This window comes from Megalobrama amblycephala, linkage group LG17 (genome assembly GCF_018812025.1).
Source record: "Megalobrama amblycephala isolate DHTTF-2021 linkage group LG17, ASM1881202v1, whole genome shotgun sequence".
In the NCBI taxonomy this organism is placed as follows: domain Eukaryota; kingdom Metazoa; phylum Chordata; class Actinopteri; order Cypriniformes; family Xenocyprididae; genus Megalobrama; species Megalobrama amblycephala.
Window position 1 is genome coordinate 42,302,925 of NC_063060.1, and position 19,649 is coordinate 42,322,573.

Sequence of the window (19,649 nt, forward strand, 5' to 3'; positions counted from 1 at the left end):
GCTCCGATGCTTCATGAAGCAGTGTTTTGAAATCGGCCATCCCTAAATAAGTCGTTATTTTGGGTTTTTTTTGGCGCACCAAAAATATTCTCGTCCCTTTATAATATTTATATTGAACCGATTTAAATATGTTTTTAATACCTTTATGGGTCTTGAGAGAGGAAATGTCATTGCTCCCTATGGAGGCCTCACGGAGCCATCGGATTTCAACAAAAATATCTTAATTTGTGTTCTGAAGATTAACGAAGGTCTTACGGGTGTGGAACGACATGAGGGTGAGTAATAAATTACATTATTTTCATTTTTGGGTGAACTAACTCTTTAATATAAATGCAAGCAAGTTTTTATGTTAAGGCCAGAACAAACCAAGCCGACGCCGACGAACTAGTGGTGACGAAAGCAGACTGCGGGGTTGGCTCACGTCGGCAGCATCTGTGTCCAAAGTTGTCCTGACACACCAAACCGTGCCTAAACAGCCGACGGCCAAGTAGCACGTCAGTTCTGCACCTGCGTGAGATGAAATGCCTTTCCGTACCAGCAGGTGGCAGTAGCTGAACAGCCAATCAGAATGATCAGATGGCCCGACGAGCTCCGACGCCAATTCAACATTTCGAATCGGCCGAAAAAAAGCTGACGAGGACCAACTTCAGCCGACGGTGCAGAAAACCGACCGTCGGCTTGGTGTTCCTGCCTTTAGGTTTAGGGCATAGAAGATCTCCATGGGTCAGTACAAAAAAAAAAAACAAAAAAAAAAAAACTTGATTTCAATGTCAAATTTCCACCATGATAAAAAAAGTGTGTTTGGTCTGTGTCCTTTAGTTTGGGGACAAAACTGGTGAGACAAATCTGACAAAACCTTCTTTTGGGGACATTCAATGATGCTCTATAAAGAATGTTTTATAAATAAAGTCCTTATAAAAATGAAGTTTTATATAGCAATTAAGCAATGGCCATGAGCGAGACTGCTGTTCATCTACAACATCATTGTATATTATGTGTGAGCCACTGAATCGTTTAATCAACCAATTTGGTGATTCATTCAGGAACGAAACAAGTGCTGCGTATAGTTTAGATGCTGGACTGGCAGATTGTTGTGTCGTGCTATGTGTTCAGGTTTGAAGTGGTAAATGAAATCTTCATTAACGATCTTAATTAGTGTTCGATCTCCAAAACAGTAAGCTGACAGAAAATCCATCTAGGAGCAGTAAAGGGGTCTCTGGGTTAAAGCTGGAGATTGAAATGAGTAACAGAAGGCATGATGACTCAGATTCAATCATAATGTTCATATATTGACAGCATTTAAGTTTATTAAATAATAATTATAATAGTCCTCCACCCAAAACTTTGACAACAATTATGCAATTAAACTATTTGGCAAGAAATTGGAGTATCTCAAGGAAAAGCCAAAGAAAAAACCCTTGTTGATTTTGATAACAAGATGGTGCTGCCATCTTATGGACACATTAGAAATAAACAATCCAAGATGTAGTTTATGATGCTTCTGCTGCTGTCACAATCTTGTGCTTTTCATTCAGGTGGAACAACATGAGAATGAGGAAATTATGACAGAATTTTGTTGATGACTTCTTGTATTGAGAGACAAAGTAGGACAGAGGGTGGATTTAGAGTTTATTTGAATTAATTTGAATACATGTATAGTTGGAGTATTAGACAATATGGATTAAAATCAGATTAAATGTGAATGCCCAATAACCCAAGCCTTGAATACCAAAAACCAGCCAGACATTTCAGTCCTTCAGCTATTCTACAGACCTAAAGTTTATTGACAATAATAATTTATTTTGACCATTTAAATATATCAGCATTCAGAATTGCATTACTGAAGTATACTGGCTGCACTTTGCTTCACCTTTTGAGTGTGGTGGTGTCTTTCATGTAACTATTTTAAGGAAGAGGACTTTGGAAATCATAATGGGTAATGTAGATTAGGACCATTACCGTACTAGTTCCGGTAACACTTTAGAATACTGATCCTTCATTAATGAATAACTACACAGGAACAAATGAGTAATGCATTATTAACACTCTAGTAACTACTATTAACTAACAAGTAACTCTGATGAATGAATTAAGTAATAGTGCTCAGTTGAAGATGGTAGTTCACTATTAACTAATCAGTAACTACTGTTTTTTCATTCCTCCCAGAGAACTACTAAGAACTACTATATACATGTTCGTAATTAATGTGAATAATGCATAATGTATAATTAATAATAGAGTAAAGGCCTTGGTAACCCACTAGTAATGACTCAAGTATTACTACTTAAGGAATTACGAATTATTTGGATCAGTATTCTAAAGTGAGAAGCATGATAACTCTCTAGTAACTACTGAAGTCTTTGTAAACTTTTGATGTTTTTGTAAAGTATTGGATAGTAATAACTCAAGAGTTACTATATAACTCTAAAGTAACTACTTCTTATTTGGATCAGTATTCTAAAGTGAAGATCATAGTAACCCACTAGTAATTACTCAAGTGTTACTACATCCTTCTAAAGGAACTACTAAATATTTGGATCAGTATTCTAAAGTGAAGATCATGGTAACCCACTAGTAATTACTTAAGTGTTACCAAATATATCATAAGGAATTACTGTACAAAAACATACAAAAACCTCAAAAGTTTACAATGACTTCAGTAGTTACTAGAGAGTTATCATGCTTTTCAATTTAGAATACTGATCCAAATAATTTGTAATTCCTTCTTAAGTATTTAGTAATACTTCAGTCATTACTAGTGAGTTACCAAGGCCTTTACTCTAGAATTAATTATACATTATGCATTATTCACATTAATTACGAACCTGTAGTTCTTACTAGTTCTCTGGGAGGAATGAAAAAACAGCAGATTAGTTAATAGTGAACTACCACCTTTAACTGAGCACTATTACTTACTAATTCATTAATCAGAGTTTATTGTTAGTTAATAGTAGTTACTAGAGTTCTAGTAATGCATTACTCATTTGTTCCTGTGTAGTTATTCATTAATGTAGGATCAGTATTCTAAAGTGTTACCCTAGTTCCTTGTACGTCACTAAACTGGACTGTTTTTTTTGTTGTTGTTGTTGTTTTGTTTTTTTCAACAGAAAAATGGAAAATGCATTCACTATTTGTACAAATGAGCCAGTATTTGTGGCTCACAAGGCAGGCAGAGATATGAGCTGAGAGGTTGAAAAGACAAATCTGCATATACTGTATAGTGCCTTTAGTGTTTTTAATAAAATGGGTTATTAAAAATGAGCAATAGCAAACAAATTGAAAACCCTGTTGATTTTTTTTTACCATTTTATTTCTACATTTTCGCAATAATAAATAGAATTAAATAGAATTTAAAAAATCTTTTTAGTCTATTATTTTAATTTTTTTTATCTTTTTTCCTCTTTTTCTTAGCATTAAAAATTTGTTCTTAAATTGTACAGCACTTTGGTTTAACTTGTGTTGTTTATAAATGCGCTTTAAAAATAAAGGTTGACTTGACTTGAAGCATATATTGACATACAAGTATACTATTGAAAAACAGACATTGATTGTAAAGTTGCAAAATCAAGGTCATTACATACATCAGTGTTTGCATATTTCAAAACAAACCCATTTTCACAATTTTTGGTCTTGTTCGTTCATTCGTTCATTCATTCATTCATTGACTTTACAGATTAACCATCTGGCAAGCCTCAGCGAAAGAACATATTCATAATGTTTCTAAGTAAAAAGTAGGCACCTAAATAAAGCTGACAAAACATCAGTTTGGAATAATCTCTAGAACCTTGATCCGGCTTGGATCATAAACACAGTCCTCTTCTAATCCACTGTTCACCATTCCACAGTTCGCAGGGACCCACGCGGTGTCATAACCATGTTGATTCCAGGTTTTCTGTAAAGGATGATCCTGATGATCAATCTTCTTCACTTTTCCCACTCGAACACTTAGTTTAAGAATGGCCCTCTGTTTTCCTCCTGCATTTATAGGGTAACGAGAAGCTTTGGCTTTACTCCGGCTCACGTAGACTCCTGGACCGAGCATCCCATCGGAAGAGGGTTTGAATCCTTCACGTTGGATCTTCTGTGCGTTTGCCATCGTAGTGCCGTGGTACATGATGTATGTTCTCCGTCCAGGATACTGGTTCTTCTCTTTTTCAGTGCTGCTACGATTTCCCATAGCATTCACAGTAACCAAAGCACTTTGGAAGGTTTACATATATAATTAGTGAACTAACAAAGACAATTATTATATAAACAGAAAATGAAGTTTGCTGTGTGAAGGTTAAAAAAGGAAACTTTTGATATTTAAACTTTCATCAAACTCAATTAATAGCAACTGATGTTTGTGTAGTTTCTTAAAAACAAATGCATCATAAAATGTTATATTTAACTGAATATAATAAAATTCATTTGATTTTAATTTAACTTACCTGCTCAAGAGTCCTTTGGCTCCAAATAATAAACTCTATGTATAACTTTGGTTTCACTTTTAATTTGTCAGTAGGTTGGGACCAAAGGTGGGAGGGAGTGGTTAAAGGTGTGGTCACCTGTAAGACGCCACATTTATTATCAACACAGTTCAGTTGATCCTCAACCCGAGAACCAAATGTGAAGAGTGTAATCCAAACTCGAATCTTAAAATGCAAACTAAAGCCAGTCTGAGAGAGACAACTAATCTAATTACTCAATCCAAGAACTCTCATTCTTGCTGATGAAGATTAGAATTGCAATGACAGCCTTCTTTGATTTGATTGGCCATCTCAGTCATTTTGACAGCCTTAAAAAATGAATGCTGGAATGAGTAGGATCACATATACTACATATATTTGATGCCAAGTGGGAAAACAAGTCCAAGGAAAGAAAGAAGGCAGTGAAGAAACCCTGCAGGCTCATATAAGGCTCCTGACCCCATGTCCATTGATAATTGGCAGGCAAAAAATAACCCTGAAGATTTTCTTTGCCACCTCCACTGTCCAAAAACACCTTTGAATGCGGGACGAGTGAAGTGACCTTGACCGGCTGAGATGGAGAGAAGCAGCAGCACAGCGTAGAAGATACATAAATCTAAGATGTGGCTGACAGTGATCCTTATTTACGCACTAAAAATAACATATATATATGTTCTTCCTTTGTCTTTAGAAAGAAAAATGAATGAATAGATATTTCCCACCTTCCCAAACTGACTTTAAAGTAGTTAATGTTTGTGAAAATGTGGACAAATACACACATTTGAAATCTTTTCTCTGCAGTGCAGTATTGAACACACACACACACACCGTGAACACACACCTGGAGCAGTGGGCAGCCACTTTTGCAGTGTGGCACCCGGGGAGCGATTGGGGGTTCGGTGGGCACCTCAGTGAGTAATAATAGCGCTGTTGCAATGATATATAAAATAAGTTTACTGTACATTTCTTACTATAATAATGTCTTAGCAAAGCAACTTGAATGTTCACTAGAGTGCACTGCTTGAAAAAAAATAGTTAATAATAATAAATTAGGATAATAATAATCATCATCATTATAATAAGACGCAATAAGACACACAAACGTTTGGCAAGACATTTCAGAATTACTCGGAAGACAAAATCCTTGCTGATTTTGTTGACTAAGATGATGCTGCCATCTTATGGACACAGTGGGAATAAAGAGAGTAAGATGCTGCTGTCGCTCTCTTGTGGACATACAGGGTGAGTAAATGATGACAGGATATTTATTTATAGTGTTATTAAAGGGATAGTTCACCGAAAATGAAAATTCAGTCATCATTTACTCACCCTCAAGTTGTTTCAAACCTGTATGAATTTCTTAGTTCTGCTGAACACAAAGGAAGATATTTGGAAGAATGTTTGTAACCAAGCAGATCTCGCCCTCCATTGACTGCCATTGTAGGAATTAAAAAATATTATGGTAGTCAATCACCCACTGACCAAAAAAAAAAAAGAAAAAAAAGAAAAAAGCGGCCTCCTTTTACAGTTCCTCCTGAACCAAAACAACGAGCTTATGCTGCTTTCATGTCGTAACCATAATTATGAGATGGCAACCTGTTACGCTCTACCTGGAGCTGTTCACATCCTCAGACTCGGATTTATGCGTTTCTACGTCAGCACTATACAAAATGAATCTACAGCAGTCATGATGCAGTGAGATCCAGTCAGACAAAGAAGTGATGGAAAGAAATGAATAATAAAACAATCAAACAATAAATGGTTAAATGAATTTGTAAGTAATAATTAGCTTTTAACAGGAGGTAACACAGTAACAATAAAACAATCCGTGATAAAATATCCCTGAGTAAAATAATATTGCCACAAGAGGAAACAGAGCAAAAGGGCCCTTCTTGCTACTAGGGGATGCAAGAGACAGATTAGCAATGAAGGGACTTTGCAAACTCTTATACATATGTTGACCTCACTACATCCTGCAAGAGTAAGAGTTGTGGTTTTAACGCTTTTGAAGTGGAAAAAAAAACGAATTAGCCCAAATAAGCATTTTCATCATGTCTGAGACCTTATAATAATACTCTGCTTTGATTCAAAGTAAGACAATGACAAGTTTATGCAAACATATTTGATATAAACAGGAATCAGGATACCAGACTTTGCATGTCTGAATAGAATATATAAATATATTAACTATGAGTAGGCTATAATGTATCAAAAAATATAATGGATAAAAAGAACATACATAAATGTATTGATACAAGAATATGTTTGAAAGGATTAATTAAAGAAATAACCATAAAAGATTAATCTTAATAATCATAAGCATCTTTTTTCTTATAGGCCTACACCAAGTCAGGTGGTACAAGCAAGAGCTCTGTAAGTTGTTTTATTATTATTGTTATGTTATGCTAACTCTGATGATTTTCTTTGCCACCTCCATTGTCCACAGGCATGCCAATGCGGGATGAGTGAAGTGACTTGACTGGCTGAGATGGAGAGAAAGCCACAGGGAGGCGTGGCTTTGGAGACGCGGTGGGATCTCATGCTTTCAAAGCTAGCTTGCTATTGCTAGCCTCTCCGGAATTGCCTACCCTACCTTTAAAAGATTATGGATTTAAAATCAGATAAATATATATATATATATATATATATATATATATATATAAATTCATTGAATTAATTAAATTCATTGAGAATAATGTTAGGTGATCCATTGTCCAACAGTCTCATCAAGAATGCAGGAGAATAGCTGGGAAAGGAAAGAGACAGCATTTTTAGTCGCTGTTTTAAAACGGGGATCGTTTTGACAACATTGTTGTCTGTATGCAAAGAATGCAAAGGAAAATCGGTAACACTTTACTTGAAGGGGTGTGCATAAGACTGACATGACACCTTCACAATCTTGACATGACACGTGTCATGAATATGAAGGAGGTTTTATGAATGTTTATGACAACTGTCATTAAGTGTCATTCGCTCAATTATGTCATTTTTAATGCAAAGATGACATTGTTTGAGATGTCCGAGTTATGACAACTTGACATAAACCAACACATCATAACCTGTCAGTGTCTTTGTCATGACAACTTGACATTATTTAGCTTTATGGGTTAACATTACATTAAACTGTCATGTGGTTGGTTTTGACATGAGGCCATTATAATAGTGTCATAAATATGTATCTTGAGCTCAAGTACAGTGGTACAAATTGAACTTGTCATTAAAATGTCATTAAGTGACAATACTCTGACAAATAATTTTATAACAGCGTCATGACTATTTTTCATTTCATGTTTTTTTTTTTTTTTTTTTTTTTAAGTTTCCACCACAGAAGGTCAGATAATAGACAATTTCAAATTTCGTAAAAAAGATGACACTGTTATAAAATAATGGTAACACTTTATTTTAGGGTCTTTTAACTAGTTGCTTATTACTATTAGCATTCATATGGCTAAAATATTGGCTATTTATTAGTACTTATAAAGCACATATTAATGCCTTATTCTGCATGACCTTCTACATTCTTAATCCTACCCAATACCTAAACCTAAAAATTAACTATAATAAGCAGTAAATTAAGAGTTTATTGAGGGAAAAGTCATAGTTAATCGTTTATATATGTGTTCCCTATACTGAAGTGTTACCAAAATAATGTAATGTAATGTTAACCCATAAAGCTAAGTAGTTTTTTTAAGTTTGATAATTAATCTGCTGTGTCATGTTTATGACAGGTTATGATGTTTTGCTAATGTCAAGTTGTCATGACAAAGACACTGACAGGTTATGATGTTGGTTTATGTCAAGTTGTCGTAACAAAGTCATCTCAAACAATGTCATCTTTGCATTAAAAATGACATAATTGAGCAAATGACATTTAATTAGAGTTGTCATAAACATGCATAAAACCTCCTTCATATTCATGACACGTGTCATGTCAAGATTATGAAGGTGTCATGTCAGTCTTATGCACACCCCTTCAAGTAAAGTGTTACCGGAAAATCTTTATAAAAGTGGCCATTTACACAACACCATATTTTAGCTAAAAAATTGAAAATTTTTATGTTTTTTGGCCACTTATTTACCCAACAACCGCGTTTTGGGGTTCTAAAAATGCAAAGTTTTAAAAAAGGGGTTTCAAAAGTTTTTGAAAATGATACTGTTATCATCTCTGTGTAAACTACAAAAATGTGAATTTGTGAAAACAGTGGTGTCATGTGCATGAGTATTATGTGTTCAGTCTACAAGCGCATGGTGTTTCTTTACAAAGTGACATCGCCATCTACTGGCCTGGCTGCATATCACTGCGTTTTTAGTCGTTTTTGTGGATCTGTGTGAACGGGGATCATTTTGACAAATGCAAAGGAAAAACTTTTCTGTTTTTAGTACATCATTGAAAACTTGTGAATTTAAATCATTGTAAAGCATTATATATCTGTGTTTCCAAATAGTCAAAACAACGGCATTAAATATTGCACTTAGCCTACTTGCTCAGATGACATTATGAATTCCATGTGTTCACAGGAGCCCCAAACCATATTCATCCACACAGTCATGCAGAGCTCAAGCACAACCAAAACAATGTTCTCACATAAAATACATGTTTTTATTTTTACCACTATAGAGGGCCAAGCGTTACTTAAAGCTGCTGTCCACGATTTTTGGCCCTCTAGCGGTTAATAAACAGAACTGCACGCATCTTGCGGAGGAACATTGTAGCCGGAGCTACTTTTCTCCATGTATGTCTATGGCGAGTCACACCAGTCATGTTACTGTGATACTCTGCGGCGAGTCCTACCAGTCCGGTCTGAAATAGTCCGAATATAAACACTTATTATAAGTGTACCATAATGATTCAGGATAAGACAAAAACACGGTTTGGAAAATGGATTCATGTTGTATATTCTCATTATATAATTTTTGTAAATTTTTAACACAAAAAAAGTTGCGGACTGCAGCTTTTCTTCAAATAGACTTAAAGTAGGCTATATGGTGACATACAAGTATACAGATATGCATGAACAATATGCATATTTTATGACTGATTTATTCATGTATTCATTTTAACAAGGTTTTTACAGTTCAAATAATCTAGTTTTTACTTCAACAATTGGGCGAGACTTAGTGGAAGGACATTGCAATTACATTTTTTAGGTGCTAGTCAAATTAAGGCCAAAATAAAGCTGACAAAAGTTTTAGTTTCTAAAGTTTGGAAGAACCTCTAGAACCTTGATCCGGCTTGGATCATAAACACAGTCCTCTTCTAATCCACTGTTCACCATTCCACAGTTCGCAGGGACCCACGCGGTGTCATAACCATGTTGGCTCCAGGTTTTCTGTAAAGGATGATCCTGATAATCAATCTTCTTCACTTTTCCCACTCGGACGCTTAGTTTAAGAATGGCCAGCTGTTGTCCTCCTGCATTTATAGGGTAACGAGAAGCTTTCTCTTGACTCCGGCTCACGTAGACTCCATAACCGAGCATCCCATCGGAAGAGGGTCTGAATCCTTCACGTTGGATATTCTGTGCGTTTGCCGTCGTAGTGCCGTGGTACATGATGTATGCTTCTCCGTCCAGGATACCTCTGTATTCCATTGTCATAATCGTTGTCCGCCATGGCATTCACAGTAACCAAAGCACTTTGAAAAGTTCATATATTTAATAATTAGTGAATAACCAAAAACAATATTTGTATAATAACAAAATTCTTTAGTTTGCAGTGTGAAAGTTGTGGAGGGAACTTGGGAACACTACACAAATTATGCTGTGAAACATCAAAGTTAGTTCTCTGCATCATTGAAAAACTTAAAGAGCTTTGCTTAATTTAGCTGAATAAAGTTTGTTTAACTAAAAATTTGTTTTAATTTTACTTACATGCTCAGGAGCGTTTTGCCGCCAAACTGCCTCTAGAAATGAGTAACTCTTCTTTCGCTTTTAATTTGTAAATTGGGTGGAGCAAAGGGGGAAACAGGGTTGGAGGTTAAGGATGTGGTCGCCTCCTCTTGCTTAAACCACATTTCTTATCAATGCAATTCAGTTTCTTTTCATGAGCAATCATGCCTGTGTGTACGTTATCATTAAACAAACAATCCTACACTAACTCAAGAGGTTTTTTAGATTCTGTCTTTTAACAAAGGAAGTCAAAACAGCATTTCTCAACAAGCTATGTAGACAGAATCAGTAAGATGTGTATAAATTCTAGTTAACACTGATACTGAAACATTCAAGGCATAAGTTATATCCTAACAAGGTATGTAAATATGTAATACAAGATTGAGTACTAAAATGCAAACTAAAGCCAGTCTGAGAGAGACAACAAATCTAATTACTCAAACCAAGAAAAAACAAAAAGGAAAGACGAGATCTTCTTGATTTTTATTCTTGCTGACAAGGCAGGATGCTTTGAATTGCAATGACACACATCCAAAAAAATGTAAAAGTTGACAACTGGGTTGGCTGGTACAAAAGTTGAGACCAGGCTTGGCTGGTACATTTTTTTAAATTCATAACTGGAGTTTTTTGGCACAGGTTAGCACAATATTAAAAGACTAATAATCCATTGTGGATTGGGCACCTGAAGTGTCTATAAGTTTTGTCACTGTGTGAATCTTCGAAAACCTGAAAACTGACTGAAGTCTGTGTCATAAAGCAAGTACTGGTGACCTCTGGTGTTGATCAGGTGGAATCAATGACTCACAACTACCTAGAAAGTCATAAATGAACACTTAAAGGGATAGTTCACCCGAAAATGAAGATATACAATACACATTCATTCCAAACATTCATTCATCTTTGGAACACAAATGAAGATATATTTTTTAAAAATATATATTTTTATCTGAGAGATGTCTGTCTCTCCATTGACAGCCTACGCAACTACCACTTTCAAGCCTCAGTAAGGTAGTAAAGAGATCATTAAAGTAATCCATGTGATTCCAGTGGTTTAACCTCAATTTTATGAAGTGACATGAGTGCTTTGTGAAAAAAAACATAATTTTTCACTTTATTTACAAAATATTCCAATGCACATTATGAATATTGTTCAAAATAAATGCATTTTGTTTAATAAGATTGTAATTACAATGTGCTCAATGTTGTTTGTAAAAAGAGTTAAGTAAAAATCTGCTTATTAAAGGTGCCCTAGAATTAAAAATTTGAATTTACCTTGGCACAGTTGAATAACAAGAGTTCAGTACATGGAAATGACATACAGTGAGTTTCAAACTCCATTGTTTCCTCCTTCTTATATAAATCTCATTTGTTTAAAAGACCTCCGAAGAACAGGCGAATCTCAACATAACACCGACTGTTACGTAATTAATTAATATGTACGCCCCCAATATTTACATATGCCAGCTTATGTTCAAGCATTAGACAAGGGCAGCCAGTATTAACGTCTGGATCTGTGCACAGCTGAATCATCAGACTAGGTAAGCAAGCAAGAACAATAGCGAAAAATGGCAGATGGAGCAATAATAACTGACATGATCCATGATTACATGATATTTTTAGTGATATTTGTGAATTGTCTTTCTAAATGTTTTGTTAGCATGTTGCTAATGTACTGTTAAATGTGGTTAAAGTTACCATCGTTTCTTACTGTATTCACGGAGACAAGAGCCGTCGCTATTTTCATTATTAAACACTTGCAGTCTGTATAATTCATAAACACAACTTCATTCTTTATAAATCTCTCCAACAGTGTAATGTTAGCTTTAGCCACGCAGCACCATCAAACCCATTCAGAATCAAATGTAAACATCCAAATTGAGGGTTATATTAGCTGTGTGAACTGTGTTTATGCTGTTCATGGCAAGCGAGAGCTCAGGGGGCAGGGAGCACGAGATTTAAAGGGGCCGCGCGCTGAATCGGTGCATAGTTAATGATGCCCCAAAATAGGCAGTTAAAAAAATTAATTAAAAAAAATCTATGGGGTATTTTGAGCTGAAACTTCACAGACACATTCAGGGGACACCTTAGACTTATATTACATCTTTTAAGACATTCTAGGGCACCTTTAAGGCTTTTGTGCCCTATATAACATATTGTCATTGTTTTTTGACTGTTATGATGCTGTTGAAGAGAATTTATATCCAGAGTTAAATAATTATTTAAAGTGCTTGTATACATTTTGGGTATGTTTTTGAGCATTATTATATGATTTCTGTAATGCTAATGCCAGTGAGTTAGTTTTTATTTGGTGGAATACATTGTTCTTATTTTCTGTGACATACTGTATATCAGGGGATTGTGTAACGTTGAGTTTATTGAACAAGGGAATTTCACTTTTATATGAAGAAGTGAAGTCACCAGCCATTTCAACACACTGAAACAAAAAAAAAAGTCTTATGACCACTTTATTTACCAAATATTAATCTTCAATAAACATTATGAATATTGTTCAAAATAAATGCATTTTGTATAATAAGCTCATTATTGTTAAAACTGCCTATAATTGCTTATGCATTATGTAAAAAAAGAAAGAAAATCAGTGCAGTTCACAGTGGTTTTACAAGCAAGAATGAAACAATAGATACAATAGTTAGTACAAAAATTCAATAAAAATAGACTCATTAAAATACAAGAATAAGAATAAAGTTTATGATGATTAAAATATAAAAATAAATAACTAAAAATTAAGAAAAACATATAAAATATATAAGACATTACAGGAAGGCCAGACTAAAAAACATTTTTTAATTTAGTTTTAAAGGATTAGTTCACTTTCAAATGAAAATTAGCCCAAGCTTTATGATTTTCTTCTTTCTGATGAACATAATCAGAGAAAAAATTAATAAACATATGACTTATATGAGCTTTATAATGGCAGTGAAGGGAATAACTAGTATAAAGCTCAAGAAAGTATATCCATCCATCATAAACGTACTCCACACGGCTCCGGGAGGTTAATAAAGGCCTTCTGAAGTGAAGTGATGCATTAGTGTAAAAAAAATATCCATATTTAACAAGTTCTGAAGTAAAATATCTAGCTTCCCCCAGATCGGCTTCCATATTCAACTTACGAAGAAAGTGTAAACTGGTGTCGCATCAGTTAAGCTTTTTCTGTAAGTTGAATAGGGAAGGCGTAGGACATAGCATAAGTGTTTTGAACTGTGAGAGTTTTACACTTTCTTCCTAAGTTGAATACAGAAGGCGGTCTGGTGAAAGCTAGATATTTTACTTCATAACTTGTTAAATATGGATATTTTTCTTGCACAAATGCATCACTTCTCTTCAGAAGGCCTTTATTAACCTCCTGGAGCCGTGTGGAGTACGTTCATGATGGATGGATGTGGATGGAGACACTTTCTTCAACTCATACTTGTTGATCCCGTTCACTGCCGTAATAAAGCTCGGATGCGTCAGGATATTTATTAATATAACTCTGATTGTGTTCATCAGAAAGAAGAAAGTCATATACACCTAGGATGGCTTGAGGGTGAGTAAATCATGGGCTAATTTGCATTTGAAAGTGAACTAATCCTTTAAAACTATTAATATTTTCAACACATCTTACTTCCTCCAGAAGGTTATTCCAGAGGCGAGGAGCATAACGGCTAAAATCAGCATCACCAAATCTTTTAGTTCTACTTTGTGGTAAAGTTAAAAGAAAAGAATCCGAGGATCTGAGAGTCCTTCTACAGTAGGTTCATATACTGTAAGCATTTTTGAGAGATAGTCTGCAGTTATTCAACCTTAACTTTATGAAGCGATGAAAATACTTTTTGTGCACAAAAACAAAACAAAAATAACAACTTTATTCAACAATATCTTGTCATTCTCATACATTGTTTACATCCAGCTCTTCCAGGTTCTACTGGCTCATTATTCATGCGCATGCATCGTGCTGATCACATGATCAGCTTTGGCCAATACTGAGCCAGCATTCGGACGTAAACACGGAAGCCTTCACTGCGTCACCTGCGTAAGGATAATGACAGGGAAGAGAAGAGATTGTTGAATATAGTCGTTTTTTTTTTTTTTTTGGTGCACAAAAAGTATTCTAGTCACTTAATAACATTAAGATTGAACCACTGTAGTCACATCGACTGTTTTAACGATGTCTTTAGTAGCTTTCTGGACCTTGAAAGTGTTGATTATATTGCTGTCTATGGACGAGTCAGATACCTCTCGGATTTCATCAAAAATATCTTAATTTGTGTTCTGAAGATGAACGAAGGTCTTACGGGTGTGGAACGACATGAGGGTGAGTAATTAATGACAGAATTTTCATTTTTGGGTGAACTAACCCTTTAATTGTAGTTCATTAATTAAAGTCTGTGTTGCACAGAGAGAGAAATGGTCTTATTGCAGGTGTACATCTACAAATTATGTAAAAATACAACAAATATTTTAACATAAAAAAGTTTTTTTTTTATATAAACATAATAAACCAGAATGTGTGTTGTTGAGTGAATTAATTTGCCAGTCATGTAATATTGACATGTTCCTTATGTCTCACAGAATCTAGAATCGGAGGATCGGAATGACCTCCAGCACTGTGATCCGGCTCGGATCATGCACACAGTACTCCTCTAGGCCACTGTCCACCATGCCACAGTTAGGAGGAACCCACGCTGTGTCATATCCATGTTCAGACCAGGTCTTCTGTAAAGGATGACCCTGGTATTTGATCTTCTTCACCTTGCCCACTCTTACGCTGAGTCTGAGAACAGCAAGCGATTCTCCATTTGAATTCAGAGGATAACGGGAGGCTTTTTCAAAGCTTCTAGTGACATAGACTCCAGGTCCCAGCATGCCGTCAGCAGAAGGAGAGAAGCCCTCGCTCATGATCCTCATCGCATTGAACATCGTAGTGCCGTGATACATTATGTAGGACTGTTTGTCTCTGTGCCAATTTGGTTGAATGTCAACAAAGAAACATTCAGGGCACATACAACAAGAACAAGAAGAGTTCACAAACACAGATGTCCGAAATGTCTTGCTGCTGTATTCCCACGATAGTACAGACGTCTGGTAAACAAACCTTCGGATAAATGTTGCAATGCATTAGTTATTTTTGTGGTTTGCTTTAAGCAGGGATCCAAACTCAATCCTGGAAGGCCACTGTCCTTCAGCTCCAACTTGTCTCAACACACCTGGAAGTTTCTAGTATGCTAGTAAGACCTTGGCTGCGTCCGAAATCCCATACTTTTTTTGAATAAGTAATTACTTTGCGAACGCAAAAAAAGCATGTTCTATATAGTGTGAATGCATGTAGTATGAATGTAATCAGAACGTACTACATTCGCCATGTTGTCATTATCATGTGACCTACCAGCATCAGTTACGTCACTTTACTGACATTCACAAATCCTCTCTCATGGCCTCATGGGATAGTAAAGTGTCCATTGTATGCACACTTCAGAATCTCACCGGAAGTAGTAGGTCATCCTGGGATTTTTCACCTACTCTTTTATGAGTACTGTGCATTCAGACATGCTGCTTTTGTCACATACAGTTTTTCACCTACTATATAGTAGAGAAGTATGCAATTTCGGATGCAGCCCTTGATTAGCTGGTTCAGTTGTGTTTAATTGGGGTCAGAGCTGAACTCTGCAGGACAGTGGACCTCCAGGAGCATGATTGGATACCCCTGGCTATATATATATATATATATATATATATATATACAGTACAGTCCAAAAGTTTGGAACCACTAAGATTTTTAATGTTTTTAAAAGAAGTTTCGTCTGCTCACCAAGGCTACATTTATTTAATTAAAAATACAGTAAAAAGCAGTAATATTGTGAAATATTATTACAATTTAAAATAACTGTTTTCTATTTGAATATATTTCACAAAGTAATTTATTCCTGTGATGCAAAGCTGAATTTTCAGCATCATTACTCCAGTCTTCAGTGTCACATGATCCTTCAGAAATCATTCTAATATGCTGATCTGCTGCTCAAGAAACATTTTATGTGTACAATTGTACAAAATATTTGTGTACAATATTTTTTTTCAGGATTATTTGATGAATAGAAAGTTCAAAAGAACAGTGTTTATCTGAAATCTAATCTTTTGTAACATTATAAATGTCTTTACTGCCACTTTTGATTGATTTAATGCATCCTTGCTGAATAAAAGTATTCATTTCTTTAATTTCTTTTCAAAAAAATAAAAATAAAAATTCTTACTGACCCCAAACTTTTGAACGGTAGTGTATAATGCTACAGAAGCTTTGTATTTCAGATAAATGCTGTTCTTTTGAACTTTCTATTCATCAAGGAATCCTGAAAAAAAAGTACACAACTGTTTTCAACATTGAAAATAATCATAAAGGTTTCTTGAGCAGCAAATCAGCATATTAGAATGATTTCTGAAGGATCATGTGACACTGAAGACTGGAGTAACGATGCTGAAAATTCAGCTTTGCATCACATGAATAAATTACTTTGTCAAATATATTTAAATAGTACACAGTTATTTTAAATTGTAATAATATTTCACAATATTACTGTTTTTTACTGTATTTTTAATTAAATAAATGTAGCCTTGGTGAGCAGACGAAACTTCTTTTAAAAACATTAAAAATCTTAGTGGTTCCAAACTTTTGGACTGTACTGTATATATATATATATATATATATATATGTGTGTGTGTGTGTGTGTGTGTGTGTGTGTGTGTGGGTAACGCTTTAGTATAGGGAACACATATTCACTAATAACTACGACTTTTCCCTCAATAAACTCCTAATTACTACTAATTACTAGTTAGTAAGATAGTTGTTAAGTTTAGGTATTAGGTATGATTGAAGGATGTAGAATATGGTCATGCAGAATAAGGCATTAATATGTGCTTTATAAGTACTAATAATAAACAACCAATATTCTATTAATATGCATGTTAGTTAAAAGACTATATATATATATGGGATGCACCAATATGAAGATTTTGGCCAATACCGATAATTCTTTATATTTGAAAGCTGATATATTGGCCGATAAATCTAAATCCAATTTTTTATATAAGTTTTAAGAGCCTAATTACAAAGACAAAAGTTTCACAGTTTTTACTCTGAGTGTACACAAATAAAAGAAGACATTCTATAGTTTCAATTGATATATTACTTATGTCTCTATGACAAGAAATGACGGAGTATTTTAAGTCTGTTTTGCTGCAATGTGAAAAAAATCCTGCAAAACGCGCCGGCGCGTTTTCAGACCTCAGGGAGTTAAAAGCCATGTCCCAATCACACAATTATAATGTTCTTATTATTATATTACATTGCCTATATGACAGATTGTGCTGCACATTGTACTTAACTATTTTCCTTTTTGAAGTGATTTCAATCATATTTCAAGCAATTCAGAACCATCATGGCGAACAGTGCGCATCTGAAGTGTCTCAGCTGAAGGAAATAATCTAATCTGAAGTTTTAATATATTGGCCAAATAAGAAAATTTGGCTGATATATTAACGATAACATTAAAAATGAACATATATTGGCTGATACTGATATGGTGGCCAATATATTGTGCATCCTAATACATATATATATATATATATATATATATATATATATATATATATATATATGAAGATTATACTGTTTTTGTGCATGCAATGAAAGTCAGTGGGGTTTAAAACTTGCCATTGTATGGACAAAAAAACACTTAAAAATTGTTCCACAGAAGACGGGAAGTCATTTTTTTATTGACACGAGGAAAAGTAAATGATGACAGAATTTTCATCAACTATCCCTTTAAACACAGCACAGTCCATACTTTTAACACACTGGTCTGTTTATTTGTTTTTCCCATAATTAGCAATTTGCATATAGTAAATATCTGTGGATTTGAAAGACTTATACAGAGACATACAACTTCAGAGCATGTAAAGGTAGCTTTACTGAAGTGAAACTAAAAGAAAACTACTTTTGATACTTTTTTGGAGTATTACAGTATATGTGCTATGAATTACACACACACATATATATGTGTGTGTGTGTGTGTGTGTGTGAGCCCCTGTCCCTGAGAAACTCTCTGCACATCGCTGTATACATCGGATTGATTTTAATAACTTGATATTAATAATATGATAATATGATATTCTAAGAAGACAATTTGACACTGCACATTTAATTAAAGTTACAATAATAATGTAGATTTACAGTAAGTATAACAAAACAACCAACCTACCTCCACAGCGGTGCAGCAGAAGCTGAAAAATATTACAAATAGTTTCACTTTTATTCCACAACGTCAAACAGGGTAGGACCAGAACTATAAACTGAGAAGTTCTGAAGTTCAAATCTTGGAAACAGAGATAAAAACTAGAATATAGGTAGGGAATGATATTTTATTTAGCTCGTTGTCTGTTTAATTTCATTGTATGTGGTGAGAAAGAGTTTCCTTATAGGCTTATCTGATCAGTTTAACTCTGCACTGAATTCCAGCTGGCTGTTTTACACACAAGGAAGTGATTCGTCAGGTAACTTTACAGGAAATGCGAGGGAACCGGTGTCAGTCATGACGTAATCCATTATTGCTCTAAGCCACCATATGATAAACATGAATATATAACTAACTTGACCTTTTCTAAATTAATTATTCTGCCATTCTTTATAGAACATGATTCAAATAGTAAAGTATTTAGACAAACCAGACTTAAAATCACAAAGCAAGTGTCATCTGCAAAACAAATGATGTGTTTTTGCAATGATTTTTATTCTAGGTGTCTGCAGGGGTTTCACATTCCCAGTAGGATTGATGTAGGATGACAGAACTGAGTAAATAGCTTTCGCTGAGATGGATGAAAACACATTGGAAGGATAAAATCAAGAACCTCTGATTATACAACACTGCTTCAGGAGCTCATCTACAAATTCACCAAAGTAAGTCAAAAGAAGAACGAAACATTAATGAACCTTGCACAGATTTACAACAGATCATATATGAGCAAATCAGTTTATGGAATTGAACAGAAACAGAGATGTGAGAAATGATAAGCCATAGAAACTGAAACTAAAGATAAGAGAACACTAAGGCAGGCATATGACAGAAGTGCTTAAGAAATACTAGAGACATTATTTGACAAGAATTTATCCTAATTTACAGTTTCAAGTTTGGTGATGTAAAAATATTTTTTGTTTCACTTGTGTGTTCATTTGAAGTTAGCTCTTATAATTTCAGCTGTTTTTTTAAATGGGTTCTCTTTGGACAAAACACTAAACAAAACAGCATTTGTGGCTCGTTTGTGA

General features: G+C 34.6%; 1 protein-coding gene across 1 annotated transcript; it reads right to left on the minus strand.

Annotated features, from left to right (window-relative positions):
* Window positions 1–3,042: 3,042 nt before the first annotated feature.
* Window positions 3,043–10,662, minus strand: gig2q (grass carp reovirus (GCRV)-induced gene 2q). Its single transcript, XM_048165008.1, has 3 exons — window positions 10,319–10,662; window positions 9,645–10,083; window positions 3,043–4,199 (listed from the first exon to the last, which is right to left on the minus strand). The coding sequence occupies exons 2-3, from the start codon at window positions 10,064–10,066 to the stop codon at window positions 3,761–3,763; spliced, it is 861 nt and encodes a 286-aa protein (XP_048020965.1). The 5' UTR covers window positions 10,067–10,083; window positions 10,319–10,662; the 3' UTR covers window positions 3,043–3,760.
* Window positions 10,663–19,649: the final 8,987 nt, after the last annotated feature.